The 16,643-nt window shown below is 30.9% G+C and overlaps 1 protein-coding gene across 1 annotated transcript; it reads left to right on the top strand.

Moving 5' to 3' along the window:
* Positions 1-230: 230 nt before the first annotated feature.
* On the top strand, positions 231-16,148 carry LOC130612110 (uncharacterized). The gene is made up of 19 exons (XM_057433399.1): positions 231-333; positions 2,301-3,000; positions 4,692-4,855; positions 5,174-5,287; positions 5,549-5,734; positions 6,022-6,130; positions 6,211-6,374; positions 7,839-7,952; positions 8,760-8,945; positions 9,101-9,170; positions 9,443-9,757; positions 9,883-10,046; positions 10,334-10,447; positions 10,888-11,052; positions 14,346-14,463; positions 14,820-14,983; positions 15,157-15,270; positions 15,453-15,638; positions 15,919-16,148. Exons 1-19 carry the CDS (start codon positions 250-252, stop codon positions 15,982-15,984), a joined length of 3,297 nt encoding a protein of 1,098 aa, XP_057289382.1. The 5' UTR covers positions 231-249; the 3' UTR covers positions 15,985-16,148.
* The last annotated feature ends 495 nt before the right edge of the window (positions 16,149-16,643 follow it).

Genomic DNA, 16,643 nt, shown 5'->3' with positions numbered 1-16,643 from the left:
CTCAACAGCAATTATAAATTAGCAAATGCTGCAACCTGGAAAAATCTTGTTTTATACATTTCTATCATGACATGAATGTTGACCAATATAAAATTTTTGCTTCGTCATACTTTCATTGCAATTCTGGTTATTTTCTGAAATATGTATATTGTAAAATTGCGTAAAATATATGTAGTATTAAAAAATTTACTATTTCACAAAACCATTACATATACAATTTTGACACCTAGAAATCTCCAAAAATTTAACATGGCTAACAATAATATAAATACTGGAGGGTTGGAAGAAGCAAAAGAATATATGATGGATAAAGAAATTCCACAATTATTTGAGGTATGTAAAGGTGGTATTTGCATGAAAGTTTCACTTTTCCCAAAGTAAAGGGGTATCTCAAATTGAATTAAACTGCTGCATGTTTATGTGAGATTTCCCTATGTCTTGATTTCACTTTGCATCTTTTTTTCACGTTGTCTACGTAATTACTGAACTTTTCAGTAACACTCCTTCACCAGAGTTGTACTGCAATCTATTTACATCCTGTTTTAGCTGTGATACAAATTTCACTTTCATGAAAAGAAAGCAGTAGAATTCAAGCTAAAGTGAGTTTTATACGAGGATACCATGTAAACAGTTTAAGGCTTCTTAATAGGGACCAAAGAAATAAAATTGCATTTCAGGAAAAGTGAAACTCATGTTTATGCTGCGTAAATCTGATGGATTGAAATCTTATATTGAATGCATGTCTTCGTTATGAAGTGGGTGGAAAGTAATTTCTACTAATTATTATCTGTTCTGCTGCAGCATCATGAAGACAAAATTATTATAAGGTTCTATTGTCTGTCTGCCTGTCAAAATGGTAACTGTGAGTAACCAAAGGTGAATTTCTTTGGATTTTTCCACTAACTAACAACTTATGTAAACAAAATACAGTATTCTTAAAAAAATGTCAAATCTGTTTTAAAACGTTTTTCTATAAGATTACAAGAAAATGCTATTAAATTGTCAAATTAGAGGTGAGGTCCATTGAATTTAACTTGAATGAGAAGATTTTATTGGAACCTTATAAACATAAATAAAATAATGTTATTTGCCTCTTAATCTTATCCAAGACATAATTACCTGGTTGTGATTTTATGAAAAATTTGTAGCATTTATTAGTTAAAGCCTTACTAATGGGCTTACATTATGGTATATTAGTCATATTAATCATAAAGGTATAGCTGTATATATATATATATATATATATATATATATATATATATATATATATATATATATATATATATATATATATATATATATATATATATATATATATATATATATATATATATATATATATATATATATATATATATATATATATATATATATATATATATATATATATATATATATATATATATATATATATATATATATATATATATATATATGTAAACAAGTAATTTTGTCAAAAAAATTGTGAAAGAAACAGCTAAAAGTACTAATTAAATGTTAAATATGTATATACTAGTTGTTAACCCCGTGGAAATATCCATGGTGTCGCCCGTCTTTAAATTACACACTATTTCATGTGCCCGTTGCATGTCCCTTTTCTCGCGGACAGACAGACAAAATATGCCTATTATTAAAGAGATGTAAACTGTTTTTACAAAATAGCCAGAAACAACAACAGCAACTTTAACTCTTCTGGAAGTTTTTATCCAATTTACCTTTACATCTAAAAATTAAGTTCTACAAAATTTAAAAACAAATCACATGGCTTGTTTTAATGGTAAGAAAACGGTTCAGATGCAATCAGTTTAATTAACAGTTTAATTAGCAGTCTTTTACAAAACATCTCAAACAATACATATCCAAAGTACAACCCCATTTTAAATCCATGTTTGGTGATGCACATTATATATAACTGAATCTTTGATATAAACATTAATTACAAAGTTTGCCTCGTTAACTCTGACAATAGATATTTTTTGCTTAAGAAATTTCTATAGTTATTCAAATGTTTTTTTTTCTTTTTTGTCTCTTAGAACAGATTAAATGATTGCTTTCTCAAACAAAGCATTTAACTTAACCTGTGTTTTACACAAAATCTTTAGAAAAGAGTCCTAAAAAAGCTTGATAATATATGAAGTTGTTTTATTCTCTTCTCCACTAATCAGTCTGATGATTATATAAGATGTTCTTAATTTTAATCCAAGCCTAATGTTCTTATAAAGCATCTACTTATAAAAAAACATGTTTTGTGACAATTGACTGGGGATATTTTGTAGAAGGGTGATATATTTCTCTTTCAGAGTATGATGACAGCTTTGATGTACAAGAAGCCAACAAATCATATTGAGTTTCTAGAAGACTGTTTGGTCCGTGCTAAGGAGAATCCAAAAGTAAAATGGCATTCCTTTATTGAGCCATTGCCACCAATTCCAAAAGGGGATGGAAAAGTCAAATCAGAAGGTGACAACATTAATGTGGAGGATTTAGTTACAGAGAATAATAGTTTTGCTAAGGATAATGAGCCACTTCCACCTATATCTCCTCACAATGATGAAGTTGTGATTGATTGTCAAAATAATGCCAATTCTTTGACAGAAAAAGCAATCCAACAGCACACTTTAAGTTCTCCTGTTGCAGACCAAGCCATGGAGGAGGTTGTTAAGGTAATCAAACCTATTGATAAACTGGAACTTGCTGAAGATGCTAACAGCATTGGAGATACTGAACAGGAATCTCAAGTTGTTGAAGAATACACTGCTTCAGAAACAATTGATCAAGTTCAGAAGGATGTGTCTGATGCAACTGAAAAGGTTTTTGAAAGACATATGTCAAATGGTGTAGCCAATAAGGACTGTGATGTCTCTCACAGCAAAGAAGAACACTCATTGACTGAAGTAATATCACAACAAGAAATCACTGATAAACTATGGTATTCTGAATACATTGAAAGGGATGTTGATACAACAATGTTACAAGAGAAACCTGTTGTTTTTGTGTTAGGTATGTGCAAAATGTGTCATTGTTATTTTTTAAAAATCATCAGCTATACAGATAAAGACAGAATAGGAGGCTATTAGGAGAAAGAAAGTCGCCAGGTTGCAAGAGTGTCTGTTGTTGCAAATAGTAAATATTCTTTTACAAGTCTTCTTATTTAGATTAAAAAGGATGGTCTTATAGAGCACCTGGTAGTCAAATGTAGTAGTTAATAGTTTCAATAGAAAGAGTGAAGGGCAAGGGTGATGCCCTGTAAGAGGTAACTAATAAGTTTGAAGTTGGTTAATCATGTAATAAAATTTATATAAAGAGTGATTATTAAATTATTAGAGGGTTGGATTGATGTCATGCAATTTGTTTTTTCCATGCAGCAGTTGCAATATCTTTCCTCAGAATAGTAATTCAGGAAAGTTTGTTTTTTACCTTTGTAGATTTTGCCATAATTAGAGTACAGATTATCCGTGGACTAACTGAAAAATAAAGTGTAGAGCAGGGCCTAGTTAAGGTGGTACAGTCTATGTATGCCAAAATCATGTTGGGCTTAATGATTTGCTCAGTAAAAGATTTTTTTATAAATTTTGTTGTATATCAGGGTTCCGTGCTTAGTCTTTTTTTATTTATATTTTAGTTTTAGAAACGCTGTCAACGAAGCTCATTTGGCTCTCGGGGCATGGTTTATGGAAGAATTAGTTGAGTTTGAAAAGTTAAGGAAAGGATTAGAAAGAGTTGATAGTAAATGCAAAAAAGTCATGATTTAGTAATCAAGCCAAATGTGGCCTTTAAATAGGTAAATAGCGTTTTGGATTTCGACTCCATTTTCATTGTAACAATATTTCAAAATTGCAACAGCTCTACAAAAATAAATCTTGACAGGGGACTGAATTTTTGTTACTCTTACATAGGACACAAAAACTTAATTCTCTCCTTATGTTCCTCTGTCCTTGTGTTGCATTCTTTCTTTCAAATAAATTTTCACTTATACGAATTTTTTGTGTGATAAGAATTCTATTTTCGAAGATCAATCTTACACAGGAGACAATTTAGAACAAAAGAATGTTGATATCATTTTAAGAATAGAAATTTTTTGTTTGTTTTTTGTTGGGTTGGTGGGGGGTGAATTTGTTCTAACGTTACAGGGGCAAAATGTGTAGAATATAATTATATGCTTATTTTGAAGCTGTCTTTAATTTTTTTGATGTGATCTTATAATTTGCTACATTTTGCTACAACAAAATATTTATTACAAGTTTTATATAATGTTATAATTAATAAGCATTTACCTCAATCAAGAAGAAAAGAAAAAATATTTGAGCAAAGGACACAACAAAAAAGCAGACAACTTTTTTACCTGTCAAGAGCACTTACAGTACCAGTCTCATAGCAAATAATCGATACCATGAAATTTCAGGCCTGACAAATATTGCTATTCAATGATAACCTGGAATATTCTTTGTTAAAATGATAGTAAACCTTTGAAATCATGCAAAAAAAATCTGCTGACATAGCATTGTAGATGTATAGGTTTATATTTAGTCAAAATTATTAGCTTATGATCATTTATTATTAGTGATGCAATTTCCTTTGCATTTTTTAAAGTTTGTTGCTTTCACAGTACAAAGTACATTGACTTTTGGTATGCAATGTATTAAAATAATGTTATGATCTTCTCTTTTGTTATAAAATTGTGTTTTTTTTAGGTGGACCAGGCAGTGGTAAAGGTACACAATGTGCAAAAATTGTTGAAAAGTATGGATTTACACATCTTTCAGCTGGCGATTTACTTAGAAAAGAAGTTTTAAAAGGATCAAACATTGGCCAAAAAATTGATGAAATCATGAAAGAAGGTCAGCTTGTCCCACAGGTAAGATCAACAACAGTTACACTGCAGCAATTCATTAGTTGTTCCTTAAACAACTAACGAATTGTAGAAATTTTGTTGTAAATCAAAGAACGGAGTGTTTACTTTGTTAGTAAAGTGACAAATATTTACAAAATTGTCAAAATTTGGCGATTAACAGTCAGGAAATTTTAAGAATTTTGTTGGTTATGTCCTCATTTTAGAAGACACACTAAATGAGACCAATCAAGCAATACCTTAAGTAACTCTTTTCCTAAAACTTGAATAATTTATAAATAAGATTTTTCACGTTGTTAAATATTTTCGATTTTAATTTTATAGGATGTAACGATTTGTCTACTAAAACAAGCAATGGTTGAAAATTCTGATTGTGCTGGCTTCCTTATTGATGGCTTTCCACGAGAAATTAAGCAGGGAAAACAGTTTGAAAGACAGGTACGGTTTAGAATAGGGGGCATAACTGACCCTTGTGCATTGTACACATTATAATAAAACCTCAAATAATTTACAGTTTATTTGCAGTTAAAGAACTGTTAATAATTGGACATAAAAACGAAGCAAAATTAAACTATTAATTTATGTTTAAGCAAAAGTTTTATAACAATAAGTTGCATAAGATTTAGCAATGTTTGTATATCATGGTATTAAAGATGTTTTTATATTTTTGCTGTGATCATGTGTAATTCTGTTTTACAGGTGTGTTTTGCACGTATGGTATTAAATTATGCATGCCCTGATGAAGTACTTGTGTCCAGGTTACTTGCACGTGCTGCACACAGTGGTCGTATTGACGACAATGAAGAAACAATTAAAAAAAGAATTAGTTTATTTCATGAGAAAACAACACCTGTAATTGAGCACTATGATGATATCGTTGCTACTGTAAGTACTAAATTGATTTAATACAGACAGGCTTTATCATTTTAAGGCCTATCACCTTCGTTAAATTTCTATCATCGCCTGTCTGTATGTTCAAATTAGTTTTGCACAGTGTTATTTTAGATTTGCAGAAAATTTGTTTATGCTAAGGATTGAAGAAATGCAGAAAATGTAGGCTAAGCAACATCCTGTATCATATTAAGCACTTACCCCTTTGCCAAAAATTTTCTACCCATATCTAACCTGTATAAATGCCTGAATCTTACATTATGAAACCCTTTTTATTACAGATTCAAGCTGATAGAGATATTGATGATGTATTTGAAGACACATGCAAAGCATTTGACCAGCATGTTCTCGAAAGTGTAAAGATTGATAAATCTGTAATATTTGTTTTAGGTATGTTTGCTTTTCTTCCGATAAAATAGTTTATAACACATGAAGAATAAATACACTATATTGTCCTAATATATACACAGGTGGGCCAGGCAGTGGGAAAGGAACTCAGTGTAGCAAACTTGCTGAAAAGTATGGACTTGCACATTATTCTGCTGGTGATCTTTTAAGAGTAGAAGCAGAAAAAGAAAGCGAAGTGGGTGAGATGATAAAGAAACTAATGCAAGAAGGACAACTCGTGCCACAGGTAATTTATGTTATGCCAGAAAAACTGGATGTATTGTGTCAGAGAATCTAAATCAGTTTGAGGTTTTCAGATTTTTCTTTGGTAAATTCGTCGTGTGTATTTTTCTGATTAATAACCAATCTAACTCCAAGGTATAAAGACTTTTAAGAATTCTTCTATTTGATCTATTCTTTCATTTTTAGCATAAATTTAACATGGCCTGCATTCTAGTGTGGTTTCTTTTTTATTGTGGCCAAGACATCTCAGTGTATATTTTTACACCTCTTAACAATTTATTATAACAATTAATGTTGTACATTGATGTGCTTAACGTTATAATATCCTTCAATAAAAATTATGTTTTTTTGTAATAACTAAAATTTCTTTCTACCATGTTTCGCACTTTAAAAGGGCTACAAAACGGCTGTTGGTTTTCAACTTTAATGACTTACCCGAAAGTTGAGCTAATAGCGTTGGATAAGTTTATGATCACTGAGGACAAAAATAACATCTTAAATTATCTTAAATACCATATTGGGTCTAAATATATAACTGAAAATGACAGAAAAATTCCTTTTAAACTTTTTGAACTAGCTATATCGTTCGGAATTTTGCATAGAAAGATACAAGTTTATTGTACATAAAGCCAGTCGAAGCAACAACAATGACTTTAAAATTATTTTAGAGGTATTAATTATCTTCTTAAAGCTATAGCATTTTTTAAAAAATACAGCTCCTTGTGTTGTCTCTGTTCCCTCGTCAAAACAAAATTTGGATCTACTGATATTTTAAATATATGGTACAGGCTTATTTTACCGCCAAAAAGAATACTGAAGGAAAAAAACTATTTTTTGGAAAATAAAAGCAAAAAAACAATTATTCATAAACAGGTTGTCTAGACGTGTGTGTGGTTCTAAAGTATGTATGATTTCCTGCACCTTGACTTTTTGAGTAGTCTGTTTATTACTCGCTATTCTTCGGAAATTGCGGGGATTGAGCTCATTAACTCATTTTGTAGCCTTTTAAAGAATTCTTTTATCAGCTTTATTCTGTCTGGTACAGACATACCCAACACATGACACATGTCAACCTAAACCTATCAGAAAAAAATAATATGCAAATACGTCAATGTTTTTCCAACTTTAATACAGGAAGAAATTTGTAATAACTATTTAATAATTTTTATATATTTCTCATCCATTGCTTACTATCAGCTTTTGCTAATCATTTATTGCATTAATTCTTTCTGATTTATTGTAGAGGTCTGAACAACCCTACGCTATTGAAGTTGTTCCATCTTCGATTCTTTTGCCATAGTCAAGGGAAATACTGTACCTTTTATGTCTAAAAATCATTAAAAGTCAAGATTTCTTAATATGACACAAATCCTGGCTTTTTTCTCTTTAAATCGAAAATAATAAACTACATTCCCGACTATGACTGTTGAAGATAAATCTACAAAGATTTTTTTAATTTTTTATACAGGAGATCACGATAAACCTGTTGAAAAATGCTATTATGTCTGCAGAGGAATGCAACGGCTTCTTAATTGACGGTTTCCCAAGAGAGCATGCTCAAGGATTGCAATTTGAAACAGAGGTAAAATTTTATTGATCTGTCACAAGTAAAAGAACAGTGAATAAAATTATCTCCATCATGCACAAAAAAGTCACGTAGTTTAAAACTCCTTGTATCATCAAATTAATTTTGATTCTCTCAAATATAATTTTTAACCCGTTTCTTCCCTAACTTTTAATAACAGATTTTCCATGCCTTCTTGAAACTCCTCAAGTTTGAAAAGTCTTCTCAAAACCTAGGAAATTTCCTCAAAAAGTGGATTTTTTTAAACAACTTTCTAAAAATCTCCTAAATTTTAATTTTACCAACCCGTAGCATGTTTTTTTTTTCATTTATTTATTTCATTTTATTTTGTTTAATTTTTATATGTTTTTATTACAATTTTACATCAATAATTTGTTCTTCAGTAATGACATCAACTTTAAAATCTTTGAAATTGTGTTTGGAAAAATATGAAATTGTCCTTAACTCTTTTCAGTGTTTTTATAAAAACACGTCATCTTTTAAAAAAAGAATGAAAATTCTCATCTAAAATCCATAAATCTTCTCAAATTTGGCTCTAAAGATAGTGGAAACTTCAATAAGACACAGTTCACCTTGCTTCAAATTATCTCACAGTGCAACCACTGCTTTAGAGATATTCCACTGTAGTGTAATTTTACCCACTCAGCTTGGAGACATTCCTAAATCTGAATTTTTGTCGCAAAAATATATAATTTGAATTTCGTGTAAATATAATTTTTCGTTTCCTTTTTTTTTGTTTGTTTGTATATTTTTGATGTTTCATTTGTATTTTTAACTCAAATTTGAAACTCAATAATTTTTTAGGTTTGCAACTCAAAGATGGTGCTATATTATGATTGCCCTGACGATATATTGATTTCTCGTTTGAAGAAACGAGCAGAAAACAGCGGTAGAGAAGATGATAATGAAGAAACCATTATGAAAAGGCTAGAGTTATTTCACACCAAGACAACACCATTAATTTTGCAGTACCAAGAGAAAGTTAAAATTGTATGTGTTTATTTGCAAACATAGCTTTTAATCAGACTGTCGATATCCCCACGGTATCCTGACAGTCAAATTTGCACTGACAGAGTTGAATGTGTAATTTTACCATTACATTGAAATGCAAAGTTAGATTTTGGTCCAATCTTTTACCCTTTTAGATAGATGCCAGTAAGAGTGTGGAGGAAGTGTTTGAAGAATCTTGTAAAGTGATTGAGAATGTCATATTTTGTAGGTACTTTTATAGTCATGGATTTAGGCTTATAGTCGTTGTTTATTGGACATTCCTTAAATTTTAAGCACTACGACAAAAAAGCATATCTAAATAAAGTTCGTAGAAGTCTAGAATTACCTTTGTGTAAATTGATCATTTCAGAATCGTTTTTGTTGTTATTCAAAAGGACATTCTTATTGCACAACCCTTTTTTTGGAAGACCAGAAAATATCTTGCTAAAAAAAATTCTAAATCTGAAAAAAAATTAAGTCGCGTTTTTGTTTTAAAGGTTCTGAACTTGTCAATGAAAGTACTTTAAAGGAGGAAGTTAACGAGGATGTGAAAAATAATGTAAACGAGGATAGAGTTGAAACACTCAAAGTTGATGCTGTAGAGAAATCAGATGTGGAGCAGTTGGTGGATGACGTAACGCAGGGTGGTGATGATGCAGGAGAGGATAAACATGATCAGTTAGAGGCTGATAAAATTAAAGCTGTTGAGGAACCAATCGTAGCTGTTCAGGAGGACACAGTTGGTGAATATGGCCAAAAAAGACATATTTTGAAGAGTGAATCACAAGATAAAAACATTATATTTGTTCTAGGTTGGAAATGTTTTTAAATCATTTTATTTTGTGATGATTGTTGTTGTTTGTTGTTTGTTGTTTGTTGTTTGCTGTTGTTGTTGTTGTTGTTTTTTAAAAAAAAGATGCATTTTATTCTGTTTTAGGGGGTCCTGAATGTGGTCATCATGTGCAGGCTTCTGCAATTGCAAAGAATTTTGGTTATACTTACATATCTCTTGGAGATTTGCTTCGTGCTGAGGTTTCATCAGGCTCTGAAAGAGGGAGAATGATTGCTGAAATTATGGAAAAGTCAGAACTTGTCACTCATGTAAGTCAGGTTTTTATTTTTGGCTATAGTTATTCGGTTCTCTAATATTTCTGGTTTGCTCTCATTGTATTTCTAATCTTTTATAAGAATATTCTTTATGAGAATATCAGGGCTGAGATTTCAGGTTAAAAACAATAGGTCTATTGTTTAGAACGATGAAAAAATAAGGAAAATGACCAATCTAGTTAAAATTATGAAATTCTTAAAAGAGTGTATTTCTTTAATATCATTTTTTATTTTTTTTTATTTCATTTCTTATTATTATTCTGCATTTTTTGTTATCTTAGAGTATTGTTGTTGAACTTGTTGGTGATGCTATGTTGAAATCAGAAGATGTAGAATGCTTTTTGATTGATGGTTTTCCAAGATCAGTCAATCAAGCCGAATTGTTTGAATATGACGTAGGTGTTGATTAACTACACTAACGTTTCTATATTTTCTTTGAGAAAATAAAATAAATGCTAAATGATAAACTCCTGGAGTTATGAGAAATTTGGCCAATCTGCAAAATCAAAACGCGTTTGACAGCCTTTTTTTCAATTTAAACGATGGGAGGGGTGCGTTTATTGAAAAAATTATCCAGTGTTCTAATTTGATTTTTTATTATTTATACGACTTATAATTGTGGCATATTGTAAAACTATTCTGCTTTTCGTGTCTTTGTCGGTTGTTTTTTTGCACAAACTAAGTCATATGCAAAATGAATAAACAATACGTAAAGTAAGTATTTTTAAGTAAAATTACTCGCCTTAAAATTGTGTTTATTTTATGCCTTTTCAATATTTTTTGAATTTTGAACATTAATTCCATATCCACCACTAACTTTATTTGGTGAATTTAGATTGGTGAAACAAATTTAGTTGTGTATTACTCTTGCGACTCTGATACTATGAATGAAAGATTGTCACAAAATAAAAGTGAAAGATATGATATGAGAAAACGATTATTTGAAGATGAAACAATACCAGTTGTGGAATGGTACAAAAAGAAAAACCTATTGGAAGAGGTGAGCGAATTTAAAATAACTGAAGTGAAACCTCTCTACAAGGGACACTACTGGGACTTTAAAAAAGTATCCGCTATAACGCGGTTAGACTATATTTTTTGATTATAAAAAAGTTAATAATTCGAAAGGCAGCATCGGTAAGCCTGTTTGGAACGTCAAAATTTAATGGATGACTTTCAGGATGCAATAATTTTAAACTAACACTGTCTGTTGCACTGTGGTGGCATATTCAATTTTTTAAAACAATTTGAATAAAAAAGAACAATACATAGTGGCTATAAATTTTCTATACTCCATCCACAGTTATTTTTTGTTTTGTTTTTCGTGGTTTAGTGTTTTTATAGTTAAAAAATGTCGTTAAGGTTGGCCAGGGTACGTTTTTGCTACTTTTCAAGGTGACCGCGCATGGAAATCTGTTAAATAAGTTAAATAATGGAGAACTTCCTATCACCTTAATATTCTAAAAGTTAGACCAAAATTCTTTAAGACAGTTTATCCTCACATCATTGTTATCATGCATTTACAAAAGATTAACAAGTACGCATAACCAGTAGTCATCTAATTTTTATACTTGTAACATATACCTTAAAGCTGAGTGTCCACAGGAGCAAATTCGAGCTGTCGAACATGATCATCCCTAAAAAAATGAATTCCTGTTTAGTGGACACACTTTTGGAATCAAAAGTACCTGCTTGTCGTCAAATTCTGTCGCATATTGTTACGATAGAAAATGAAAAATCTTTTAATTTATTAAAATTGATTCGTCGCAAATCAACTCGTGGGTTTACCTGAAAAACGCTTAGATATAAAATATGAAATGGAGTTGAAAGTGAGAAAAAGAGAGAGGATGATCGAAAACAATGGACAAATTTCAAAGTTTATTGGAAGAGAAATCTCTCACATATTGCGTGTTAGGAAATATTCTTATCTTGCTTTAGTATAAGAAACGATAAAAATACTTATACTACAGACGAAGAAAAAACATTAAACTACTGGTAAAATAATTCAAGTTTTCAATTCAACAATTTCCTGCTGTTAGGTAATGTACCCAAAAATTTTTCGATATTAAATGAACAAGATTACAAATAGCTTTACAAATTTAGTTTAAAAACTCGAATCTACGTTCCTAAAGTTGGTATAGAGAAAGAAAATAGGAAAAACTCAGACAACATCGTGGAAAGCATCTTTCGAGATGAGACGTCAAAGATACCTATACAACGTCAACGATGAAGACATTGTAAATTGTTTTTGGTTGATTACGACAGTTGGAATAAACGGCTTTGATGGAAAGCGTGTGATGACAGACTTTATTGATGCAAAAATAGTGAAAGTCATGCAGAGTTAATTAAAAACAATGACTAGGATTCACAAAAAGAGGAAATCTGAAAAAATAACATTGTGTAATTATAAAACTTGTAACTCAGTCTCAGTTTAAATAAGTTTGCAATGTAAACACAGTAGACAGTAGTTTTCGAGTTGTGTGCAAAAAAAATTATGTACATAAAAAACCTTTATACGTAGTTAGTGAGGTGTGATGTCTACAATTGAGGTAGAATGTGTCAGCCGGTAAAATATGGGTGGTTTTAGCCTAGTGTTTTCAAGTGTTACTTATAATATGCTAGATAGCAACTAACTTTGAAATGAAGACCAGTATGTCAAAAGGGGGAAGGAAACCAAATTTTTTTATGCTTACCCTTCCCCCACCCATCCCCTAGCACCCTGTTCCTACGACACTGGCTTCGCATGTTTCACTATATTGGTTTTTCAAAACTTTTGTGAGAACTGAATGTATTTAGTAAATGTTTATATTTGCATTAAATTAAAGAGGAATCAACACCCACAAGAATTCATTTTTATCGTTGCCATAACAATTTAAATCCAATTAAATCACTTCTTTTGTTGAACAAGTGACATTTTAAATTGACGCCGATAGATTTTATAGACGATAATAAACGCAGTTGGTGTTTATGTAGCTACGTATTACTTTCATTATATCATGACAAGGCCACATGTTTGTTGCTATAGACAAATGACCATGTGTTTTTTTAACACGAAAACTTTCTAACTACATATAGAATATTCTGTTACGGTGAAACCCTGCAAAATATAAAGAATAGTGAGAAAATAACTGAGGTTCAAAGCAGATGTCGCGTATTGAAAAGAAGTGATGATTAATTAATTAGAAATATTTTGATAAAAAAACAACGGTTTAGCTTTAGTTGTTATAAAATGTTGTAGAAGTGTGTTCGCTATGTTGTTTTTTGTGAAAGAAATAAAAGATTTGGTGAGAGTTTCAAAGTAGTTTTGACAGCTGTTGTAATTGTTTTTGTAGTTGTTTTTGATGAAATGACTGTAATAACAAAAGCTAGCAAAATAAAAACACAGCATTTTTTTTACAGATTCTTTTAGCGTAGCTGTCACAGTTTGTTGTTGCTCTTCAACTTTCCCTTTAAACCTTATTGCTTTGTTGCATTGCTCTCTATTTATTTCAGCTTTATTTTTCGTGGTGATGAAAATATTGTTGACGATTAACTTTAATGCAAAACCACAAGTGATAATAGGGACATTATGTTACCTAATAAAATTTTGTAGGATATCATTTATATACATGAATGCCTGTACTCACGATTCAGCAGTAGATTTGGTAGAGCGTTTGACAAGCAGTTAATGATGGAAAATAAGCGTGCATGAAAGTTGTCGTTAAGAGAATGTTGATTGAAGAATCTTATATAGTTTTTTTAAAAAAAATTTTGTAAGATTATTATACTAGTTGTAAAAAAAAAGATGAAAATCGCGCTGAAAACTACATTGCATAAAATCATCCATTGAATGTCAATACGAATTATTGAAATCTAAGTCAGATTGTTAATTTGAAATATAAATATTTTTAGAGCATCCAAATTAACTATACATAAATACTTTCTTATTTATCATGTAATTAAAGTATTTCTTAGGTTTTGATTGGCTTAATATGCTCAAAAGCGGTTTTTACTTGGTTTTTCGATAATGTCAAAATAGAGTCCAAAAACGTTTTACTAAACTAATCAAACTATTGACTTAGAAATTCATTGTTTTAACAAGACACTGAGATAGCTACTGTTATTTTCTGACTCCCCAAAAAACTTAAGAAATTGAAAAAGCAAATGGAAAGACTCTTCTTGAAAAGAATAGGTATAAAATCAGGCTTTATAAATTCTTAAGAATATTGTGTTCAATCCAGGCACAACCCGAAAAAAACCACACATGTAAGTTTTATGCGTATATGAGCTTTTTCATTCTTCATGTGTTTTCAGATCTCAACTAATAATACAGAAGACGTGCAAAACCACACAACAAAAGTTATTCAAACATTTGAAGAGCAGAAAAAAATGGCGGAAGAATTGTCAGAAAAGAATATTATCTTTGTTCTTGGTATGCCACTCTTTTTTATAATTTTTATTTATTCATTATCCCCTGTCAGAAACTTTTTTTCCACTCGTGGTTTCAGAAAGCAAGAAACGGATGTGTATTTTGTGTGAACAACGAGTTGTTGGCAAAATATCACAAATTCATTTCTCATTATTACAATACTTCTTAGTTATAATTGCGTTATGATCCTAGAATGTTCTTAAAACTTGCTCTCATTTTTTTTTGGTCTATCGAAGCCTTGCCTTACTTATGTTGTTTTATGTTGTCATAAGCTGTTGCTAACGTCAGAAGCTGTTGCTAACGTCAAAAGTTGTTGCCATGTCAGAAGCTGTTTTTATACAATATTTTTCTGTTCATAGGTGGTCCTGGAAGCGGCAAAGGTACTCAATGTGCTAAGATAGTCGAGAAGTATGGCTTTTGTCATCTGTCCACTGGTGACTTATTAAGAGAAGAAGTATCGTCAGGATCGGAGAGAGCAGAGCGGCTGAAGACTATCATGGAAAAAGGCGAGCTTGTGCCAGAGGTATATATATGGTAGCAATTAGAGTTCGCACAAATCTTTACTTTACTATTTTAGATTTAAGGATTTAATGCCTGAAAACTAGTTGGCTTATGACTAAAAAAGTTTATTTTTCGTATACACGTGGGCATTATGTGTTTTTCTTGAAAAAACAAGTATTGATTACCTTTTTTTAGGAGATTATATTGGAACTATTGCGTGATGCTATGATCAAAAGAAGGGATTGCAAAGGATTCTTAATTGATGGATTTCCAAGAGATGTGCCACAAGGGGAAAGATTTGAACGCACGGTAATGACTTTATAATGCTATAATCTAATTGAAACATATTGAAAAAAAAATATTTATTTTTTCTGTATTTATTTGACTTAGTATGATGTGAAGCTACGCTAAACATATGGTTCAAGTCTCTAGTTTTTCCTCTCACACATTTGATTTCTCTGATCGGTTTAAAAATGTTTTTGTTCTTTCAGGTTGGCAGATGTAAGTTTATTCTTTACTTCGAGTGTACCAACGAGGTGATGGTCGAAAGATTGCTAGGCAGAGCTAAAACAAGTGGACGTGTGGACGATAATGAAGAAACGATCAAGAAACGATTGAAGACATTTGAAGATCAAACCCTGCCGGTGGTAGAGAAGTTTTGCGAAAGAGTTCAGAAGGTATTATTCTTTTATGGAGCTTTGATTATACCTTTATTTTCATTTTATATTCACGCAATTGCAGACGCTAAACTTACCAGCCAAAATTAAAAACCATTCGCATATAGTTATTCAAATTCATCAAACAAATTTGATTGGAATTAATTCGCACTTAAGGATTCCGTCATAACGGTTGACTCCCTCCCCTTCAACTGACTTGCAAGAGACAAGTTTTGCACATGCCAGTCTTTTGCACATGCTACGGCACCATTTATTATGTACTTTACTTTTGTTTTTATAGGTGAACGCAGAAAGAGCTCCAGATGATATTTTCACGGATGTTTGTACTGTACTGGATACTCTATAATGTCCACGTTACAGACACGCGATCTAAAAACCCAACATCGCGTGATATTTTTTTGCGCGCTGGTTTTGTTAATACGATGTTATTTTTTAAATGACTTATTTATTCTATGTATGATTTTGTAAACTCTGTGTGAATAAAAAGACAACAATATTTATATTTTTTGACCCAGAATGATTATTTAATTAGGTATGGATAATTCGTTAACCTTGCTGCTATGTCAAATTTTAATAATAATTATTATATTCAGCATTATTAAATTGGTGTGTGTTTAAATTTTTAACTTAATCCGAAATGCTGTTACGGTGATGCTAATGTTACGGTCAAGATATTCTTAATTTTCGACTTAATTTTCGTACTAAGAAGCCTCGGTTTCAAGCAGAGGTCAATTAGCACGTATAAATCTGAAGATTTCACAACAACAATATGAATTGTACGGTCGTTACAAGCCTCCATAAAATTGATGAGCCAAGTTCATTCTTACCCTTTGTTAGTAGCTAGCTAGGCCCTTAGTCTTTCCCAGCACAACTGTCCACATGTTTCCAGAGGCTTTCAACATTAGGTAAAGCGCGAAAATAAGATTGTCTCGTTTAATTTTGTGAACAGTTCTAGCTTGCATATAAGTTATTTTGCTTTTAATAAACAAAACACTAATTTTCCGT

Source organism: Hydractinia symbiolongicarpus, chromosome 10 (assembly GCF_029227915.1).
Source record: "Hydractinia symbiolongicarpus strain clone_291-10 chromosome 10, HSymV2.1, whole genome shotgun sequence".
Lineage (NCBI taxonomy): Eukaryota > Metazoa > Cnidaria > Hydrozoa > Anthoathecata > Hydractiniidae > Hydractinia > Hydractinia symbiolongicarpus.
This window is presented reverse-complemented; position numbering and strand designations above follow the sequence as displayed.

What these genes read in the sequence shown, in the direction of transcription:
- LOC130612110 (XM_057433399.1), top strand. Translation starts at nt 250, where the DNA reads ATGGCTAACAATAATATAAATACTGGAGGGTTGGAAGAAGCAAAAGAA. An exon ending in CCGAATTGTTTGAATATGAC is followed by an intron (nt 10,448 to 10,887) that starts GTAGGTGTTGAT and finishes TGGTGAATTTAG; the next exon opens with ATTGGTGAAACAAATTTAGT. An exon ending in TTTGCGAAAGAGTTCAGAAG is followed by an intron (nt 15,639 to 15,918) that starts GTATTATTCTTT and finishes TTGTTTTTATAG; the next exon opens with GTGAACGCAGAAAGAGCTCC.